The sequence below is a fragment of the Pseudophryne corroboree genome, chromosome 5 (assembly GCF_028390025.1).
Source record: "Pseudophryne corroboree isolate aPseCor3 chromosome 5, aPseCor3.hap2, whole genome shotgun sequence".
In the NCBI taxonomy this organism is placed as follows: Eukaryota; Metazoa; Chordata; class Amphibia; order Anura; family Myobatrachidae; genus Pseudophryne; species Pseudophryne corroboree.
Window position 1 is genome coordinate 195,824,632 of NC_086448.1, and position 22,011 is coordinate 195,846,642.

A 22,011-nucleotide genomic window follows, 5' to 3' on the forward strand; every position below is an offset into this window, starting at 1 on the left:
GGTGGTGAAGGTGACGAATCAACCGTATTTTCCAGTAGGGCCACACGTTATATGATTTTGGCAATAAAGGAGATGTTACATTTAGCTGATACTACAGGTACCACTAAACAGGGTATTATGTGGGGTGTGAAAAAACTACCAGTAGTTTTTACCGAATCAGAAGAATTAAATGACGTGTGTGATGAAGCGTGGGGTGCCCCGATAAAAAACTGCTAATTTCAAAGAAGTTATTGGCTTTATACCCTTTCCCGCCAGAGGTTAGGGAGCGCTGGGAAACACCTCCTAGGGTGGACAAAGCGCTAACACGCTTATCAAAACATGTGGCGTTACCCTCTCCTGAGACGGACGCACTTAAAGATCCATCAGATAGGAGGATGGAAAATATCCAAAAAGGTATATACACACATGCAGGTGTTATACTACGACCAGCTATGGCGACTGCCTGGATGTGCAGTGCTGGGGTAGTTTGGTCAGAGTCCCTGATCGAAAATATTGATACCCTGGACAGGGACAATATTTTACTGTCGTTAGAACAAATAAAGGATGCATTTCTTTATATGCGTGATGCACAGAGAGATATCTGCACACTGGCATCACGGGTAAGTGCTATGTCCATTTCGGCCAGAAGAGCTTTATGGACACGACAGTGGACAGGCGATGCGTAGAGGAGTTATTTGAGGTCGGTCTATCGGATTTGGTGGCCACGGCTACGGCCGGGAAATCCACCTTTCTACCTCAAGTCACTCCCCAACAGAAAAAGGCACCGACCTTTCAACCGCAGCCCTTTCGTTCCTTTAAAAATAAGAGAGCAAAGGGCTATTCATATCTGCCACGAGGCAGAGGACGAGGGAAGAGACAGCAACAGGCAGCTCCTTCCCAGGAACAGAAGCCCTCCCCGGCTTCTACAAAAGCCTCAGCATGACGCTGGGGCTTCGCAAGCGGACTCGGGGGCGGTAGGCGGTCGTCTCTAAAATTACAGCGCGCAGTGGGCTCACTCGCAGGTAAATCCCTGGATCCTGCAGATAATATCTCAGGGGTACAGGTTGAAATTAGAGACAGAGCCACCTCGCCGTTTCCTGAAGTCTGCTTTACCAACGTCCCCCTCAGAAAGGGAGACGGTTTTGGAAGCCATTCACAAGCTGTATTCTCAGCAGGTGATAGTCAAGGTACCTCTTCTACAACAAGGGAAGGGGTATTATTCCACTCTATTTGTGGTACCGAAGCCGGATGGCTCGGTAAGGCCTATTCTAAATCTGAAGTCCTTGAACCTATACATAAAGAAGTTCAAGTTCAAGATGGAGTCACTCAGAGCAGTGATAGCGAACCTGGAGGAAGGGGACTTTATGGTATCCTTGGACATCAAGGATGCGTATCTCCACGTTCCAATTACCCCTCACACCAGGGGTACCTCAGGTTCGTTGTACAAAACTGTCACTATCAGTTTCAGACGCTGCCGTTTGGTTTGTCCACGGCACCTCGGGTCTTTACAAAGGTAATGGCCGAGATAATATTTCTTCTTCGAAGAAAAGGCGTATTAATTATCCCATACTTGGACGATCTCCTAATAAGGGCAAGGTCCAGAGAACAGCTAGAGATGGGTTTAGCACTATCTCAAGAGGTGCTAAAGCAGCACGGATGGATTCTGAATATTCCAAAATCCCAATTAATGCCGACAACTCGTCTGCTGTTCCTGGGGATGATTCTGGACACAGTTCAGAAAAAGGTTTTTCTTCCCGAAGAAAAAGCCAAGGAGTTATCTGACCTGGTCAGGAACCTCCTAAAACCAGGAAAGGTGTCTGTACATCAATGCACAAGAGTCCTGGGAAAAAATGGTAGCTTCTTACGAAGCAATCCCTTTCGGCAGATTCCATGCAAAGGGATCTGTTGGACAAATGGTCAGGGTCGCATCTTCAGATGCACCTGCGGATAACCCTGTCGCCGAGGACAAGGGTATCCCTTCTGTGGTGGTTGCAGGAGGCTCATCTATTGGAGGGCCGCAGATTCGGCATACAGGATTGGATCCTGGTGACCACGGATGCCAGCCTGAGAGGCTGGGGAGCAGTCACACAGGGAAGAAATTTCCAGGGAGTGTGGTCGAGCCTGAAAAAGTCTCTTCACATAAGCATTCTGGAACTAAGAGCAATCTACAATGCTCTAAGCCAGGCGGAACCTCTGCTTCAAGGAAGACCGGTGTTGATCCAGTCAGACAACATCACGGCAGTCGCCCATGTAAACAGACAGGGCGGCACAAGAAGCAGGAGGGCAATGGCAGAAGCTGCCAGGATCCTTCGCTGGGCGGAGAATCACGTGATAGCACTGTCAGCAGTATTCATCCCGGGCGTGGACAACTGGGAAGCAGACTTCCTCAGCAGACACGACCTTCACCCGGGAGAGTGGGGACTTCATCCAGAAGTTTTCCACATGCTATTAAACCGTTGGGTAAAACCAATGGTGGACATGATGGCGTCTCGCCTCAACAAAACACTGGACAGGTATTGCGCCAGGTCAAGAGATCCGCAGGCAATAGCTGTGGACGCGCTGGTAACACCTTGGGTGTACCAGTCGGTATATGTGTTTCCTCCTCTGCCTCTCATACCAAAGGTATTGAGGATTATACGGCAAAGAGGAGTAAGACTAGTGGCTCCGGATTGGCCAAGAAGGACTTGGTACCCGGAACTTCAAGAGATGGTCACGGACGATCCGTGGCCTCTACTTCTGAGAAGGGACCTGCTTCAGCAGGGTCCTTGTCTTTTTCAAGACTTACCGCGGCTGCGTTTGACGGCATGGCGTTGAATGCCAGATCCTAAAAGGAAAAGGCATTCCAGAAGAAGTCATTCCTACCTTGATAAAGGCAAGGAAGGAAGTCACCGCGAAGCATTATCGCCGTATTTGGCGAAAATATGTTGCGTGGTGCGAGCAGCGGAGTGCTCCGATGGAGGAATTTCAACTGGGTCGTTTTCCTACATTTCCTGCAATCAGGATTGTCTATGGGTCTCAAATTGGGATCTATTAAGGTTCAAATTTCGGCCCTATCAATATTCTTCCACAAAGAATTGGCCTCAGTCCCTGAGGTCCAGATTTTTATCAAAGGAGTACTGCATATACAGCCTCCTGTGGTGCCTAAGGTGGCACCGTGGGATCTAAATGTAGTTTTAGATTTCCTCAAATCCAATTGGTTTGAACCACTAAAGAATGTGGATTTGAAATATCTCACATGGAAAGTGACTATGTTACTGGCCCTGGCTTCGGCCGGGAGAGTATCTGAACTGGCGGCTTTGTCTTATAAAAGCCCTTATTTAATTTTCCATTCGACATAGGGCAGAGCTGCGGACGCGTCCGCATTTTCTCCCTAAGGTGGTATCAGCGTTTCACCTGAACCAGCCTCTTGTAGTGCCTGCGGCTACAGACGACTTGAAGGACTCCAAGTTGTTGGACGTTGTCAGAGCCTTAAAAATATACATTTAAAGGACGGCTGGAGTCAGAAAATCTGACTCGCTGTTTATACTGTATGCACCCAACAAGTTGGGTGCACCTGCTTCTAAGCAGTCGATTGCTCGTTGGTTTTGTAACAAAATTCAACTTGTACATTCTGTGGCAGGCCTGCCACAGCCTAAATCTGTTAAGGCCCATTCCGCAAGGAAGGTGGGCTCATCTTGGGCGGCTGCCCGAGGGGTCTCGGCATTACAACTCTGCCGAGCAGCTACGTGGTCAGGGAAGAACACGTTTGTAAATTTTTACAAATTTGATACCCTGGCAAAGGAGGACCTGGAGTTCTCTCATTCGGTGCTGCAGAGTCATCCGCACTCTCCCGCCCGTTTGGGAGCTTTGGTATAATCCCCATGGTCCTTTCAGGAACCCCAGCATCCACTTAGGACGATAGAGAAAATAAGAATTTACTTACCGATAATTCTATTTCTCGGAGTCCGTAGTGGATGCTGGGCGCCCATCCCAAGTGCGGATTATCTGCAATACTTGTACATAGTTATTGTTAACTAATTCGGGTTATTGTTTAGGAAGCCATCTTTCAGAGGCTCCTCTGTTATCATACTGTTAACTGGGTTTAGATCACAAGTTGTACGGTGTGATTGGTGTGGCTGGTATGAGTCTTACCCGGGATTCAAAATCCTCCCTTATTGTGTACGCTCGTCCGGGCACAGTACCTAACTGGAGTCTGGAGGAGGGTCATAGGGGGAGGAGCCAGTACACACCACCTGACCTGTAAAAGCTTTACTTTTGTGCCCTGTCTCCTGCGGAGCCGCTATTCCCCATGGTCCTTTCAGGAACCCCAGCATCCACTACGGACTCCGAGAAATAGAATTATCGGTAAGTAAATTCTTATTATATATATATATATACATACATACACACACAATTTTAGACCTTAGGGCCCCCCTGTCTTAAGAACCCCGGGCCCCCCAATGCCTTAATCCAGCTCTGTATATAGCATATAGATATAGTGTGTGTGTGTGTGTGTGTGTGTGTGTGTGTGTGTGTGTGTGTGTGTGTGTGTATATAAATTATATATATATGTGTGTGTGTGTGTGTGTGTGTGTGTGTGTGTGTGTATAATATATATATATATATATATATAGTGCTGCGGAATATGTTTGCGCTATTTAAATAAACAAATAATATACACACACATATACATTGGCATTTCTATAATGGGTGTAGTGTGTGCAGTGCACACAGGCCCCTGGGTCCAGGGTGCCCACACCGCACCCATATATTATACTTACCGCTCTGGAGTCCCGCAGCGGCAGCCCTGCTGTGCGGGCATAAATCACTTGGAAAATGTCCGCCGTGGCCATTTCCAAGTGATTTGCACATGCGAACTGGAGGTGTCCCCGGGGAAAAAGCGTAGGCGCCATACTCCCGGAGACCTGCGCATGCGCAGTAGACCCTGGCATTATGCCAGAGTCTACTGCTGCTGGAGAGGAGGGGGCCCGCGATAGAGGCTGCATGCAGGTCCCCTCCTCTCTTAAAATGCCCCTGCACACACATATTTTATATATATATATATATATATATATAGATATATATATAGATATAGATATATAGATATATATATATATATAGTATTTGCAGTAGTCAGCAGCACTCCATACTAGGCAATACAAGTAAATAAGGCCGGTGCCCTCCGTATAACATCCCCAGCAGGGATGTCTCCAAACATAGCACACAGTCGGCGGCACTCACGGCTCCCTCAGCGGGGAATAAAACGAGACGAAGTCACGAAGAGAGTCAACGTTTCAATGTTGTAGATAAAACATTTTGTCCTGATGAAAATGTTTTATCTACAACATTGAAACGTTGACTCTCTTCGTGACTTCGTCTCGTTTTATTCCCCGCTGAGGGAGCCGTGAGTGCCGCCGACTGTGTGCTATATATATATATATATATATATATATATATATATATACAGCTACCCTCTTGTTATACACCTTAAATGTTACAAGAATTCACAGCAATGCTAAATGCTAGCATAAAATAAAATTAATGTATGTACAAAGGTACGGGTGAGAATTTGGAACTTTTCTAAGACTGACTAATGCTATATATTACACTGTCAAATTCAGCAGACATGACACCTCCAGGGCAAATCTTCTGAATTTTATTGCACAGAACTTTTTATTCTGATTACATAATTCATTTATTTTCCTTAATAACAGAGATAAAGTATGATGATATTCATTTGTGTTTTCCTTTCTTTTTTTTTCTAGCTACCCACAGGAATTTCATGATAAAGGTAATTTTTTTGTGACTTTAGAGTCCTCTGTCTACTCCTACTTACAGGCAAAAGAAAATTTAGGTTGTAGAACAGAATACACAGAAATGAAGATCATAGCACACCCTGCTGGCAGAGAATAAAACAGCAGCTGAATACGAACAATTGTTTTTTGAAGCATGAACTTCCTGCTTGTGGCCATTAACTCTTGGTGCACAGGTGAAATTGTCTATGCAGCTATTTTGCTGGTTTATCTGTGCACATACTGGGCCTCATTGCCATACTATTCCTTTAAACCGGGACACTTATGAATTACTCAGATACTGTGGCTGGCAGACTTCAAGCCTGCATTTCACCTGATTTTAAGCAGGTAGTAAATCTGTGTAATTCATGAGTGTCTTGGTTTAAAGGGATAGTATGGTAAGTCTACATTTACAGGTAGAAATAAATCCAGCTATAATGGACAATTTAGAATGTCCCGCTGTGGGTCAGCAGTGGGGTTGTAAATAAAACGTTTGGGTGGATTTGGCTCTATTAGGGTGGCAGGGGAAGCATCCTAGGGCAGCTCTAAATCATAAGTCTAAAGTAAAGGTGGCTAGATTTGAGTGCTAAAGCAAACTGTACTTTCCCAAATAATTACATTTGCACCCTTTGCATCACAATCTGGTTTATTCAGGTGCATATTTGCACCTTTTAGCTGGATCTGCTCCTTACTTTAATTAAGGCCCAGTGTGTACATTTGTTAGAGAAAACCACATTAATAAAAGTTAGAGATGTGTAGCTGGCACTTTTCGTGTTTTGGTTTTGGTTATAATTCCACTTTTGTGTTTTGGTTTTGGCTTGGTTTTGCCAAAACCACCCTTTCGTGTTTTGGTTTTGGATCTGGATGATTTTTGAAAAAATTATAAGAACAGCTAAAATCACAGAATTTGGGGGTAATTTTGCTCCTACGGTATTATTAACCTCAATAACATTCATTTCCACTAATTTCTAGTCTATTCTGAACACCTCACAATATTGTTTTTAGGCCTAAAAGTTGCACCGAGGTGGTTGTATGACCAAGCTAAGCGACACAAGTGTGCGGCACAAACACCTGGCCCATCTAGGAGTGGCACTGCAGTTGCAGACAGGATGGCACTATTCAAAAACTAGTCCCGAAACAGCACCTCATGCAAAGGAGAAAAAGAGGTGCAATTAGGTAGCTGGATGGTCAGGTTAAGCGACACAAGTGTGCGGCACAAACACATGGCCCATCTAGGAGTGGCACTGCAGTGGCAGACAGGATGGCACTTTTCAAAAACTAGACCTCAAACAGCACCTCATGCAAAGATGTAGAAAAGGTGCAATGAGGTAGCTGTATGACTAAGCCAAGCGACACATCTAGGAGTGGCACTGCAGTGGCAGACAGGAGGGCAGATATCAAAAAAAGGCTCCAAATAGCACATGATGCAAAGAAGAAAAAAAGGTGCACCGAGGTTGCTGTATGACTAAGCTAAGCGACACAACCACCTGGCCCATCTAGTAGTGTCACGCAGTGGCTGAATGTCGAGAGTGGGCCGCAATTGTTTGGTCCACTGACAGCATCTCCAGCACTCCCCTGTCATTTTTAAAAAATTCTGCAATTGGTGGACTTATACGGCAGTACCCTAGGACTAATACAGCAGTACCCCTGGACTCATACGGCAGTGTCAGACAGGATGGCACTTTTCAAAAAATTAGGCCCCAAACAGCACCTCATGCAAAGATGTCGAAGAGGTTCAATGAGGTAGCTGTATGACTAAGCCAAGCGACACAAACAATTCCCACTGGAATTATAAGTCCAAATCACTGGAATTATACGTCCAAATCACTGGAATTAAATGGCATAATCACTGGAATTATACGTCTAAATCACTGAAATTAAATGGCAAAATCACCGGAATTATACTGCAAAATCACTGTAATAATACTGCAAAATCACTGTAATTATACATCCAAATCACTGGAATTATACATTAGAGATGAGCGCCGGAAATTTTTCGGGTTTTGTGTTTTGGTTTTGGGTTCGGTTCCGCGGCCGTGTTTTGGGTTCGACCGCGTTTTGGCAAAACCTCACCGAATTTTTTTTGTCGGATTCGGGTGTGTTTTGGATTCGGGTGTTTTTTTCCAAAAAACCTAAAAAACAGCTTAAATCATAGAATTTGGCGGTCATTTTGATCCCAAAGTATTATTAACCTCAAAAACCATAATTTCCACTCATTTTCAGTCTATTCTGAATACCTCACACCTCACAATATTATTTTTAGTCCTAAAATTTGCACCGAGGTCGCTGTGTGAGTAAGATAAGCGACCCTAGTGGCCGACACAAACACCGGGCCCATCTAGGAGTGGCACTGCAGTGTCACGCAGGATGGCCCTTCCAAAAAACCCTCCCCTAACAGCACATGACGCAAAGAAAAAAAGAGGCGCAATGAGGTAGCTGTGTGAGTAAGATTAGCGACCCTAGTGGCCGACACAAACACCGGGCCCATCTAGGAGTGTCACTGCAGTGTCACGCAGGATGTCCCTTCCAAAAAACCCTCCCCAAACAGCACATGACGCAAAGAAAAAAAGAGGCGCAATGAGGTAGCTGTGTGAGTAAGATAAGCGACCCTAGTGGCCGACACAAACACCGGGCCCATCTAGGACTATTGGCATTCCTGGGGAAGGAGGAAATTGACACTGAGGGAGTTGGTGGGGTGGTTTGCGTGAGCTTGGTTACAAGAGGAAGGGATTTACTGGTCAGTGGACTGCTTCCGCTGTCACCCAAAGTTTTTGAACTTGTCACTGACTTATTATGAATGCGCTGCAGGTGACGTATAAGGGAGGATGTTCCGAGGTGGTTAACGTCCTTACCCCTACTTATTACAGCTTGACAAAGGGAACACACGGCTTGACACCTGTTGTCCGCATTTCTGGTGAAATACTTCCACACCGAAGAGCTGATTTTTTTGGTATTTTCACCAGGCATGTCAACGGCCATATTCCTACCACGGACAACAGGTGTCTCCCCGGGTGCCTGACTTAAACAAACCACCTCACCATCAGAATCCTCCTGGTCAATTTCCTCCCCAGCGCCAGCAACACCCATATCCTCCTCATCCTGGTGTACTTCAACACTGACATCTTCAATCTGACTATCAGGAACTGGACTGCGGGTGCTCCTTCCATCACTTGCAGGGGGCGTGCAAATGGTGGAAGGCGCATGCTCTTCACGTCCAGTGTTGGGAAGGTCAGGCATCGCAACCGACACAATTGGAGTCGGACTCTCCTTGTGGATTTGGGATTTCGAAGAACGCACAGTTCTTTGCGGTGCTACTGCTTTTGCCAGCTTTAGTCTTTTAATTTTTCTAGCGAGAGGCTGAGTGCTTCCATCCTCATGTGAAGCTGAACCACTAGCCATGAACATAGGCCAGGGCCTCAGCCGTTCCTTGCCACTCCGTGTGGTAAATGGCATATTGGCAAGTTTACGCTTCTCCTCCGACAATTTTATTTTAGGTTTTGGAGTCCTTTTTTTACTGATATTTGGTGTTTTGGATTTGACATGCTCTGTACTATGACATTGGGCATCGGCCTTGGCAGACGACGTTGCTGGCATTTCATCGTCTCGGCCATGACTAGTGGCAGCAGCTTCAGCACAAGGTGGAAGTGGATCTTGATCTTTCCCTAATTTTGGAACCTCAACATTTTTGTTCTCCATATTTTAATAGGCACAACTAAAAGGCACCTCAGGTAAACAATGGAGATGGATGGATTGGATACTAGTATACAATTATGGACGGGCTGCCGAGTGCCGACACAGAGGTAGCCACAGCCGTGAACTACCGCACTGTACTGTGTCTGCTGCTAATATATAGACTGGTTGATAAAGAGATAGTATACTCGTAACTAGTATGTATGTATAAAGAAAGAAAAAAAAACCACGGTTAGCTGGTATATACAATTATGGACGGGCTGCCGAGTGCCGACACAGAGGTAGCCACAGCCGTGAACTACCGCACTGTACTGTGTCTGCTGCTAATATATAGACTGGTTGATAAAGAGATAGTATACTCGTAACTAGTATGTATGTATAAAGAAAGAAAAAAAACCACGGTTAGGTGGTATATACAATTATGGACGGGCTGCCGAGTGCCGACACAGAGGTAGCCACAGCCGTGAACTACCGCACTGTACTGTGTCTGCTGCTAATATAGACTGGTTGATAAAGAGATAGTATACTCGTAACTAGTATGTATGTATAAAGAAAGAAAAAAAAACCACGGTTAGGTGGTATATACAATTATGGACGGGCTGCCGAGTGCCGACACAGAGGTAGCCACAGCCGTGAACTACCGCACTGTACTGTGGTTGCTGCTAATATAGACTGGTTGATAAAGAGATAGTATACTCGTAACTAGTATGACTATAAAGAAAGAAAAAAAAACCACGGTTAGGTGGTATATACAATTATGGACGGGCTGCCGAGTGCCGACACAGAGGTAGCCACAGCCGTGAACTACCGCACTGTACTGTGTCTGCTGCTAATATATAGACTGGTTGATAAAGAGATAGTATACTCGTAACTAGTATGTATGTATAAAGAAAGAAAAAAAAACCACGGTTAGGTGGTATATACAATTATGGACGGGCTGCCGAGTGCCGACACAGAGGTAGCCACAGCCGTGAACTACCGCACTGTACTGTGTCTGCTGCTAATATAGACTGGTTGATAAAGAGATAGTATACTCGTAACTAGTATGACTATAAAGAAAGAAAAAAAAACCACGGTTAGGTGGTATATACAATTATGGACGGGCTGCCGAGTGCCGACACAGAGGTAGCCACAGCCGTGAACTACCGCACTGTACTGTGTCTGCTGCTAATATAGACTGGTTGATAAAGAGATAGTATACTCGTAACTAGTATGTATGTATAAAGAAAGAAAAAAAAACCACGGTTAGGTGGTATATACAATTATGGACGGGCTGCCGAGTGCCGACACAGAGGTAGCCACAGCCGTGAACTACCGCACTGTACTGTGTCTGCTGCTAATATATAGACTGGTTGATAAAGAGATAGTATACTCGTAACTAGTATGTATGTATAAAGAAAGAAAAAAAAACCACGGTTAGGTGGTATATACAATTATGGACGGGCTGCCGAGTGCCGACACAGAGGTAGCCACAGCCGTGAACTACCGCACTGTACTGTGTCTGCTGCTAATATAGACTGGTTGATAAAGAGATAGTATACTCGTAACTAGTATGTATGTATAAAGAAAGAAAAAAAAACCACGGTTAGGTGGTATATACAATTATGGACGGGCTGCCGAGTGCCGACACAGAGGTAGCCACAGCCGTGAACTACCGCACTGTACTGTGTCTGCTGCTAATATATAGACTGGTTGATAAAGAGATAGTATACTCGTAACTAGTATGTATGTATAAAGAAAGAAAAAAAAACCACGGTTAGGTGGTATATACAATTATGGACGGGCTGCCGAGTGCCGACACAGAGGTAGCCACAGCCGTGAACTACCGCACTGTACTGTGTCTGCTGCTAATATAGACTGGTTGATAAAGAGATAGTATACTCGTAACTAGTATGACTATAAAGAAAGAAAAAAAAACCACGGTTAGGTGGTATATACAATTATGGACGGGCTGCCGAGTGCCGACACAGAGGTAGCCACAGCCGTGAACTACCGCACTGTACTGTGTCTGCTGCTAATATAGACTGGTTGATAAAGAGATAGTATACTACTAATATTATATATACTGGTGGTCAGGTCACTGGTCACTAGTCACACTGGCAGTGGCACTCCTGCAGCAAAAGTGTGCACTGTTTAATTTTAATATAATATTATGTACTCCTGGCTCCTGCTATAACCTATAACTGGCACTGCAGTGCTCCCCAGTCTCCCCCACAATTATAAGCTGTGTGAGCTGAGCACAGTCAGATATATATATACATTGATGCAGCACACTGGGCTGAGCAGTGCACACAGATATGGTATGTGACTGAGTCACTGTGTGTATCGTTTTTTTCAGGCAGAGAACGGATATATTAAATAAAACAAACAACTGCACTGTCTGGTGGTCACTGTGGTCGTCAGTCACTAAACTCTGCACTCTCTTCTACAGTATCACAGCCTCAGGTCAATCTCTCTCTCTCTCTCTCAACCCTAATCTAAATGGAGAGGACGCCAGCCACGTCCTCTCCCTATCAATCTCAATGCACGTGTGAAAATGGCGGCGACGCGCGGCTCCTTATATAGAATCCGAGTCTCGCGAGAATCCGACAGCGTCATGATGACGTTCGGGCGCGCTCGGGTTAACCGAGCAAGGCGGGAGGATCCGAGTCTGCTCGGACCCGTGAAAAAAACATGAAGTTCGTGCGGGTTCGGATTCAGAGAAACCGAACCCGCTCATCTCTATTATACATTCAAATCATTGGAATTAGATGGCAAAATCACTGGATTTATATGTCCAAATCACTGGAATTAAATGGCAAGATCTCGGTATCGCCTGCCTAGTTAAGTAGAATCTAGATGGGATTTGGTACCGGGGACACAATACCTCCATCAATTGTCTAAATCCCACTGCACTAATGGCGGATACCGGATGCACGTCTAACACCAACATAAGTGTCAAGGCCTCAGTTATGAGGGCTTCCATCGTCAAGCTGAGGGCTTCCATCGTCAAGCTGAAGCTGAACCACTAGTCATGAACATAGGCCAGGGCCTCAACCATTCCTTGCCACTCCGTGTCGTAAATGGCATATTCGCAAGTTTACGTTTCTCCTCAGACCATTTAAATTTCTTTTCTCTAACGTCCTAAGTGGATGCTGGGGACTCCGTCAGGACCATGGGGATTAGCGGCTCCGCAGGAGACAGGGCACAAAAAGTAAGCTTTTAGGATCACATGGTGTGTACTGGCTCCTCCCCCTATGACCCTCCTCCAAGCCTCAGTTAGGTTTTTGTGCCCGTCCGAGCAGGGTGCAATCTAGGTGGCTCTCCTAAAGAGCTGCTTAGAAAAAGTTTTTTAGGTTTTTTATTTTCAGTGAGTCCTGCTGGCAACAGGCTCACTGCATCGAGGGACTTAGGGGAGAGAATTTCAACTCACCTGCGTGCAGGATGGATTGGATTCTTAGGCTACTGGACACCATTAGCTCCAGAGGGAGTCGGAACACAGGTCTCACCCTGGGGTTCGTCCCGGAGCCGCGCCGCCGACCCCCCTTACAGATGCTGAAGATTGAAGGTCCGGAAACAGGCGGCAGAAGGCTCTTCAGTCTTCATGAAGGTAGCGCACAGCACTGCAGCTGTGCGCCATTGTTGTCACACACTTCACACCAGACGGTCACGGAGGGTGCAGGGCGCTGCTGGGGGCGCCCTGGGCAGCAATATATAATACCTTTTATGGCAAAAGAATACATCACATATAGCCATTAAGGCTATATGTATGTATTTAACCCATGCCAAATGTCTAAAACTCCGGGAGAAAAGCCCGCCGGAATAGGGGGCGGGGCTTATTCTCCTCAGCACACAGCGCCATTTTCCTGCTCAGCTCCGCTGTGAGGAAGGCTCCCAGGACTCTCCCCTGCACTGCACTACAGAAACAGGGTAAAACAGAGAGGGGGGGCATATTTTGGCGATATTTTTATATATTTAAGCGGCTATAAGGAACAACACTTATATAGGGTTGTTCCCATATATATTATAGCGTTTGGGTGTGTGCTGGCAAACTCTCCCTCTGTCTCCCCAAAGGGCTAGTGGGGTCCTGTCTTCGATAAGAGCATTCCCTGTGTGTCTGCTGTGTGTCGGTACGTGTGTGTCGACATGTATGAGGACGATGTTGGCGTGGAGGCAGAGCAATTGCCGATAATGGTGATGTCACCCCCCAGGGAGTCGACACCGGAATGGATGGCTTTGTTTATGGAATTACGTGATAATGTCAGCACATTACAAAAATCAGTTGACGACATGAGACGGCCGGCAAACCAGTTAGTACCTGCCCAGGCGTCTCAGACACCGTCAGGGGCTGTAAAGCGCCCTTTACCTCAGTCGGTCGACACAGACCCAGACACAGACACTGAATCTAGTGTCGACGGTGATGAAACAAACGTATTTTCAAGTAGGGCCACACGTTATATGATCACGGCAATGAAGGAGGCTTTGCATATCTCTGATACTACAAGTACCACAAAAAGGGGTATTATGTGGGGGGTGAAAAAACTACCTGTAGTTTTTCCTGAATCAGAGGAATTAAATGATGTATGTGATGAAGCGTGGGTTAACCCAGATAGAAAAATGCTAATTTCAAAAAAGTTATTAGCATTATACCCTTTCCCGCCAGAGGTTAGGGCGCGCTGGGAAACACCCCCTAGGGTGGATAAGGCGCTCACACGCTTATCGAAACAAGTGGCGTTACCGTCTCCTGATACGGCCGCCCTCAAGGATCCAGCTGATAGGAGGCTGGAAACTACCCTGAAAAGTATATACACTCATACTGGTGTTATACTGCGACCAGCCATCGCCTCAGCCTGGATGTGCAGTGCTGGGGTCGTCTGGTTGGATTCCCTGACTGAAAATATTGATACCCTGGATAGGGACAGTATTTTATTGACTATAGAGCAATTAAAGGATGCTTTCCTTTATATGCGAGATGCGCAGAGAGATATTTGCACTCTGGCATCGAGAGTAAATGCGATGTCCATATCTGCCAGAAGGAGTTTATGGACGCGACAGTGGTCAGGTGATGCGGATTCCAAACGACATATGGAAGTATTGCCGTATAAAGGGGAGGAATTAGTTGGCGCCGGTCTATCGGATCTGGTGGCTACGGCAACTGCCGGAAAATCCACTTTTTTACCTCAGACCCCCTCCCAACAGAAAAAGACACCGTCTTTTCAGCCGCAGTCCTTTTCGTTCCTATAAGAACAAGCGGACAAAAGGACAGTCATATCTGCCTCGGGGCAGAGGAAGGGGTAAGAGAGGGCAGCAAGCAGCCCCTGCCCAGGAACAGAAGCCCTCCCAGGGTTCTGCAAAGCCCTCAGCATGACGCTGGGGCCTTACAAGCGGACTCAGGAACGGTGGGGGGTCGACTCAAGAATTTCAGCGCACAGTGGGCTTGCTCACAGGTGGACCCCTGGATTCTACAGGTAGTATCTCAGGGTTACAGGTTGGAATTCGAGAAGTCTCCCCCTCGCCGGTTCCTAAAGTCTGCTTTGCCAACGTCTCCCTCGGACAGGGCGACGGTATTGGAAGCCATTCACAAGCTGTTTGCTCAGCAGGTGATAGTCAAGGTACCCCTCCTACAACAGGGAAAGGGGTATTACTCCACGCTATTTGTGGTACCGAAGCCGGACGGCTCGGTAAGACCTATTCTAAATCTCAAATCTTTGAACCTGTACATACAAAAATTCAAGTTCAAGATGGAGTCACTCAGAGCAGTGATAGCGAATCTGGAAGAAGGGGACTTTATGGTGTCCCTGGACATAAAGGACGCTTACCTGCATGTCCCAATTTGCCCTTCACATCAAGGGTACCTCAGGTTCGTGGTGCAAAACTGTCATTATCAGTTTCAGACGCTGCCGTTTGGATTGTCCACGGCACCTCGGGTCTTTACCAAGGTAATGGCCGAAATGATGATCCTTCTACGAAGAAGAGGCGTATTAATTATCCCTTACTTGGACGATCTCCTGATAAGGGCAAGATCCAGAGAACAGCTGGAAGACGGAGTAGCACTAACCCAACTAGTGCTGCAACAACACGGGTGGATTCTGAATTTTCCAAAATCTCAGTTGACCCCGACGACACGTCTGCTGTTCCTGGGAATGATTCTGGACACGGTTCAGAAAAAGGTGTTTATTCCGGAGGAGAAAGCCAGGGAGTTATCCGAACTTGTCAGGAACCTCCTAAAACCAGGGACAGTGTCTGTGCATCAATGCACAAGAGTCCTGGAAAAGATGGTGGCTTCTTACGAAGCGATTCCATTCGGCAGATTCCACGCACGAACTTTTCAGTGGGATCTGCTGGACAAATGGTCCGGATCGCATCTGCAGATGCATCAGCGGATTACCTTATCGCCACGGACAAGGGTGTCTCTTCTGTGGTGGTTGCAGAGTGCTCATCTGTTAGAGGGCCGCAGATTCGGCATACAGGACTGGGTCCTGGTGACCACGGATGCCAGTCTGAGAGGCTGGGGAGCGGTCACACAAGGAAGAAACTTCCAGGGAGTATGGTCAAGCCTGGAGATGTCTCTTCACATAAATATACTGGAGCTAAGAGCGATTTACAATGCTCTAAGTCTGGCAAAACCCCTGCTTCAGGGTCAGCCGGTGTTGATCCAGTCGGACAACATCACGGCAGTCGCCCACGTAAACAGACAGGGCGGCACAAGAAGCAGGACAGCAATGGCAGAAGCTGCAAGGATTCTTCGCTGGGCGGAAGATCATGTGATAGCACTGTCAGCAGTATTCATTCCGGGAGTGGACAACTGGGAAGCAGACTTCCTCAGCAGACACGATCTACACCCGGGAGAGTGGGGACTTCATCCAGAAGTCTTCCACATGATTGTGAACCGTTGGGAAAAACCAATGGTGGATATGATGGCGTCCCGCCTCAACAAAAAACTGGACAGGTATTGCGCCAGGTCAAGAGATCCTCAGGCAATAGCTGTGGACGCTCTGGTAACACCGTGGGTGTTCCAGTCAGTGTATGTGTTCCCTCCTCTGCCTCTCATACCAAAAGTACTGAGAATTATACGGCAAAAGGGAGTAAGAACGATACTAGTGGCTCCGGATTGGCCAAGAAGAACTTGGTACCCGGAACTTCAAGAGATGCTCACGGAGGATCCGTGGCCTCTACCTCTAAGACGGGACCTGCTTCAGCAGGGACCGTGTCTATTCCAAGACTTACCGCGGCTGCGTTTGATGGCATGGCGGTTGAACGCCGAATTCTAAAGGAAAAAGGCATTCCGGAAGAGGTCATTCCTACACTGGTAAAGGCCAGGAAGGAGGTGACTGCACAACATTTTCACCGCATTTGGAGGAAATATGTTGCGTGGTGTGAGGCCAGGAAGGCCCCCACGGAGGAATTTCAACTGGGTCGATTCCTACATTTCCTGCAAACAGGATTGTCTATGGGCCTCAAATTGGGGTCCATTAAGGTTCAAATTTCGGCCCTGTCAATTTTCTTCCAGAAAGAATTGGCTTCAGTTCCTGAAGTCCAGACTTTTGTAAAAGGAGTACTACATATACAGCCCCCGGTTGTGCCCCCAGTGGCACCGTGGGATCTTAATGTAGTCTTGGATTTTCTAAAATCCCATTGGTTTGAGCCGCTCAAATCGGTGGAGATGAAGTATCTTACATGGAAAGTAACCATGCTACTGGCCCTGGCTTCAGCCAGGAGAGTATCAGAATTGGCGGCTTTATCATATAAGAGCCCATATCTGATTTTCCATACGGACAGGGCAGAACTGCGGACGCGTCCTCATTTTCTGCCTAAGGTGGTGTCAGCGTTTCACCTGAACCAGCCTATTGTGGTGCCTGCGGCTACTAACGAGTTGGAGGATTCCAAGTTGTTGGACGTGGTCCGGGCATTGAAAATATATATTTCAAGAACGGCTGGAGTCAGAAAGTCTGACTCACTGCTTATATTGTATGCACCCAACAAGATGGGTGCTCCTGCTTCTAAGCAGACGATTGCTCGTTGGATTTGTAGCACAATTCAACTTGCACATTCTGTGGCAGGCTTGCCACAACCTAAATCTGTCAAGGCCCATTCCACAAGGAAAGTGGGCTCATCCTGGGCGGCTGCCCGGGGAGTCTCGGCATTACAACTCTGCCGAGCTGCTACTTGGTCAGGGGCAAACACGTTTGCAAAATTCTACAAATTTGATACCCTGGCTGAGGAGGACCTTGAGTTCTCTCATTCGGTGCTGCAGAGTCATCCGCACTCTCCCGCCCGTTTGGGAGCTTTGGTATAATCCCCATGGTCCTGACGGAGTCCCCAGCATCCACTTAGGACGTTAGAGAAAATAAGAATTTACTTACCGATAATTCTATTTCTCGTAGTCCGTAGTGGATGCTGGGCGCCCATCCCAAGTGCGGATTGTCTGCAATACTTGTACATAGTTATTGTTACAAAAAAATTGGGTTGTTACTTGTTGTGAGCCGTCTGTTCAGAGGCTCCTACGTTTGTCATACTGTTAACTGGGTTCAGATCACAAGTTATACGGTGTGATTGGTGTGGCTGGTATGAGTCTTACCCGGGGTTCAATATCCTTCCTTATTGTGTACGCTCGTCCGGGCACAGTACCTAACTGAGGCTTGGAGGAGGGTCATAGGGGGAGGAGCCAGTACACACCATGTGATCCTAAAAGCTTACTTTTTGTGCCCTGTCTCCTGCGGAGCCGCTAATCCCCATGGTCCTGACGGAGTCCCCAGCATCCACTACGGACTACGAGAAATAGAATTATCGGTAAGTAAATTCTTATTTTTTGGGGTCTTTTTACTGAACTTTGGCTTTTTGGATTTTATATGCCCTTTACTATCACATTGCACATCGGCCCTTGGTAGACGACGTTGATGGCATTTCATCGTCTATGTCATGGCTAGTGGCAGCAGCTTCAGCACTAAGAGGAAGTGGTTCTTGATCTTTCCCTATTTTATCCTCCAAATTTTTGTTCTTTATTATTTTTTTGGAGTTATATAGCACAATATGCGGCACAGGCATGACTGATGGCTGATGGCCAGGACACTACCACTGGTCTGATACAGGACAACACAGCACCACTGAAAGGGACTTATACAGCTACACTGGATATATGGCAGCATGGCAGCAGAGGACACCACCAATGTGACTTGTCACTGGACTGATGCTGCACAAGACACTTCCCCTGGTCTAATGCAGGACAACACAGCACCACTAAAAGGAACTTATACAGCTACACTGGATATATGGCAGCAACGGACACCACCACTGTGACTGGTCACTGGACTGATGCTGCACAAGACACCACCACTGGTCTGATGCAAGACAACACAGCAAAAATGCAAGGGACTTATATAGCAGCCAGCAGCACTGGGGACATATAACAGCAGAGGACACCAACACTGTGACTGGTTGGACTGATGCAGCACAATACATTGACTACACTGGACTGGACTGAGCAGCACAACACAGCACAAGACTCACCACCCACTTTCCCGCCCCCACACAGACACTGAGGACGGAGACACGTCCTCTCACTACACTCTCCGAGACTGGAGTGAAAATGGCTGCGGTGCGCAGCTCCTTATATGGGATCCAAATCCTGCGAGAATCCGATAGCGGGATGATCACGTTTTGCCTCGTTCATGTTTCCGAGTCATCGGCGTTCAGCGACGGGATGGTGCAAAGGATTCATTCGCACGGGCGTTCGCAAGGTGATTGAGGCCGTTTGTGGGTGGCAACTGATCGTTTTCAGGGAGTGTCCAGAAAAACGCAGGTGGGCTCAAGCGTTTTCAGGGAGGGTGTCTGACGTCAGCTCTGGCCCCGATCAGCAGGATTCAATCGCACTGGATAAGAAAGTCCTGGGCTGTGCAGAGACTGCACAAACTGATTTTTGTGCAGCTCTGCAACACATAGGAACGCACACTTGCACAGCGATTTTACCTCCCCCTGTAGGCAGCGACTATCTGATCGCAGGGCAGCAAAAAATGTGATCAGATCTGTTTTAGGCCCCTTAGCCAGAACCTAACCCTAACAATAACACAAAAATGTACGGTCGACAAGTTAATGGTGACATTATGAATATGTCAACATTTTAACCATGTCAACATTTGTGAATGTCAATATTTTCTTGTCAATATTATGTCCATGTTAATATTTAGAGCCTATCGACATTCTGAATGTCGGCATTCTGACTAGATACTTTGTATGTTGTTTTCTCCAAAAGTCCTCCTGGTTCTTCTTCCATGGAGCCCACTATCATTTAAAAGTATTTGCTGATGCGATTGAGCGCTGATGTACCTTGACCTTGAAGTTCAGCTTGTATCTCAAAGTTTTCCTTGGCTCTTTTTCTACCATTCTCATTTATCTGGGGTTTATTTTCCTCTTACAGTTGCATAAAGGAAGGAAGGCTACAGTCCCTTGGACTTCAAACTATTTAAGAATATTTGAAATTGCAGTCACATGAGCATCAAGCTGTTTGATCTCCTCAAACAACTATTTTATTAGATTTTTATGGTTCATGTTCAGTGTGGTACGCAAGATGATACCAAACAGCAGTGACTAGTTTTCTCAATTTTAATAGGTTGAATGACTGATTAGAATATTTAAGACATTGAAGAAACCAATTAGTTTGAAATATCACTATAATCTAATTATTTATGTATTTATTAATTTTCACAGTTATATTTTACAATACAGTCAATGACCTCAGAATCAGTGGCGGTTCTTGCCACGGGCAAGCGGTACTTTTGCCCGGGGCGCCGCCTTTCCGGAGGGCGCCGGCGCCATCCGGAGGGCGCCGCACCAGGGCAAGATCCGCCACTGTGCCCCCCGCAGTGCCCTGCTGTGCCCCCCGCTTTGAAGGGAACCAGACGCGTAGCGTCTAGTTTCCCTTCATTGAAAGGACCTTAGTTGTGCGGTGCGCGATGACGCTACGGTCTAGTTTCCCTTCGTGTAGAGGACCTTTGCTGTGCGATGCGCGATGACGTCATCGCGCACCGCACAGCATAGTGGCACAGACACTAGGGGTCATAATTGACCTCTAGTGTCTATGCTGTTCTATGGGAGAGACGTAATAACGTCTCTCCCATAGATCGAAGAGAAGAGAGAGGGGAGAAGAGCGGTGCCGCCGGCGGAGGGGGTCTGGATCAGGAACGGGGATGGTAAGTATTCTTTTTATTTATTTATTTCCTTGCAGCGTCGTGACCACGCCCCCAATTGAAGACACGCCCCCATATTTTGCCCGGGGCGCCACAACTCTTAGAACCGGCCCTGCTCAGAATCACTGTGATGTCATGTCAAGTCTTGAGAAATTTGGGAATTTGTTTAACTCCCTTATCATTATAGTCTGCCAGTATTTTGGACCCATCATTCACCAAGTCACTAGCATTGTGTATGGATTTTTCCCTTTCTTTCTCCCCGCCTCCTAATCTCTATCCGACTGTCCTCCTTGTTCCTTGTCTACTCATTACTCCCATCTTTCTCATTACTTCCCCATTTCTCTCATCCTTTATTGTTCCCCTGTTTCTCCTTTCTGCCTGTTTGTACTCTTTCTCCCATCTCCCCATGTTCCTTTCATTTTCCCATCTTCCCCACTGTTCATCCTATCTCCACCTGTGCTTTCCTCTGTTCATCGCATCTTCCATCATTCCTGTTTTTCCAATCTCCCCCTATTTTCCTTGTCTGCCTTTGTTCTTTGACATTTCTCCCACATCCACGTCTTTCCCCTGGTCCCCATCTCCCTGTGTCCATTCCCATTCCATCCATGTTCCCCTCTACTTTCCTCTGTTTTTCCATCTCCCTTTATTCCTCTTATGTTTAACTATTCTAGCCCCGTTTTTCCAATCTCCCGGTTCTGCTCCCTTTCCTTCTTTTTACTGCTGTACTTCCCCATGTTCCTCTCGTCTCCCCCCCTCTTCCTGTCATTTCCCTCTGTCCTTCCTCCTGTCGCCCCCTGTTCCTCCCATTTCCCTGGCCTTTCCTGTTTCTCCCATATGCCTGTGTCCTTCCCTATTTCTCCCCCTGCTTTTTGCCCTGTTCTAGTCTTCATAATAATTATTATTTTATTTATATAGCGCTCTTTTTCCAACAGGACTCAAGGAGTCTTCTACCCCAGTTCCTTCCATTTTATTTTTTTCTCATTTCTCCTGTGTTTCTGTTCTTTCCTGTTCCTCCTGTCTCCCCCATCCCTCTTGTCTCCTCCTCTTTCTTCCCATTATTTACATCCCCATTTTCTTTCCATTGTTCCCCTATTCTTTAACTGTTTCTCCTATCTCCCAATTTTTCTCCATGATCCTCACATCTTTCACTATTGCTCTCATTTCCCCATTTCTCCTATCTCTTGTTTTATGGATGCCTTCCTTCTGACCTAATGAATACATTGGTGAGTGGGTGGTCTACTGTGAGCTGGCAAAGGACATTATTCAGTCCATTGTGGGTGTGTGCGCGCTCCCCCTTCACACTCCCCCAAAGTGTGAGTTTTGACCACCTTGTGAGTGGTGATGACTGTCTGCTCCCAGAGGAATTTTATATGGCTTTTGCCAGGTCAGGCGAGCACCTTCCTTTTGTT

General features: G+C 46.7%; 1 protein-coding gene across 1 annotated transcript in view; it reads left to right on the top strand.

Annotated features, from left to right (window-relative positions):
* SKAP2 (src kinase associated phosphoprotein 2) overlaps positions 1-22,011 on the top strand; it is a 678,462-nt gene that overhangs the window by 103,192 nt on the left and 553,259 nt on the right. The window contains exon 3 of the mRNA XM_063921995.1: positions 5,724-5,749. Coding sequence (XP_063778065.1) covers positions 5,724-5,749 — 26 coding nt within the window. The remainder of the gene's footprint in view (positions 1-5,723; positions 5,750-22,011) is intronic.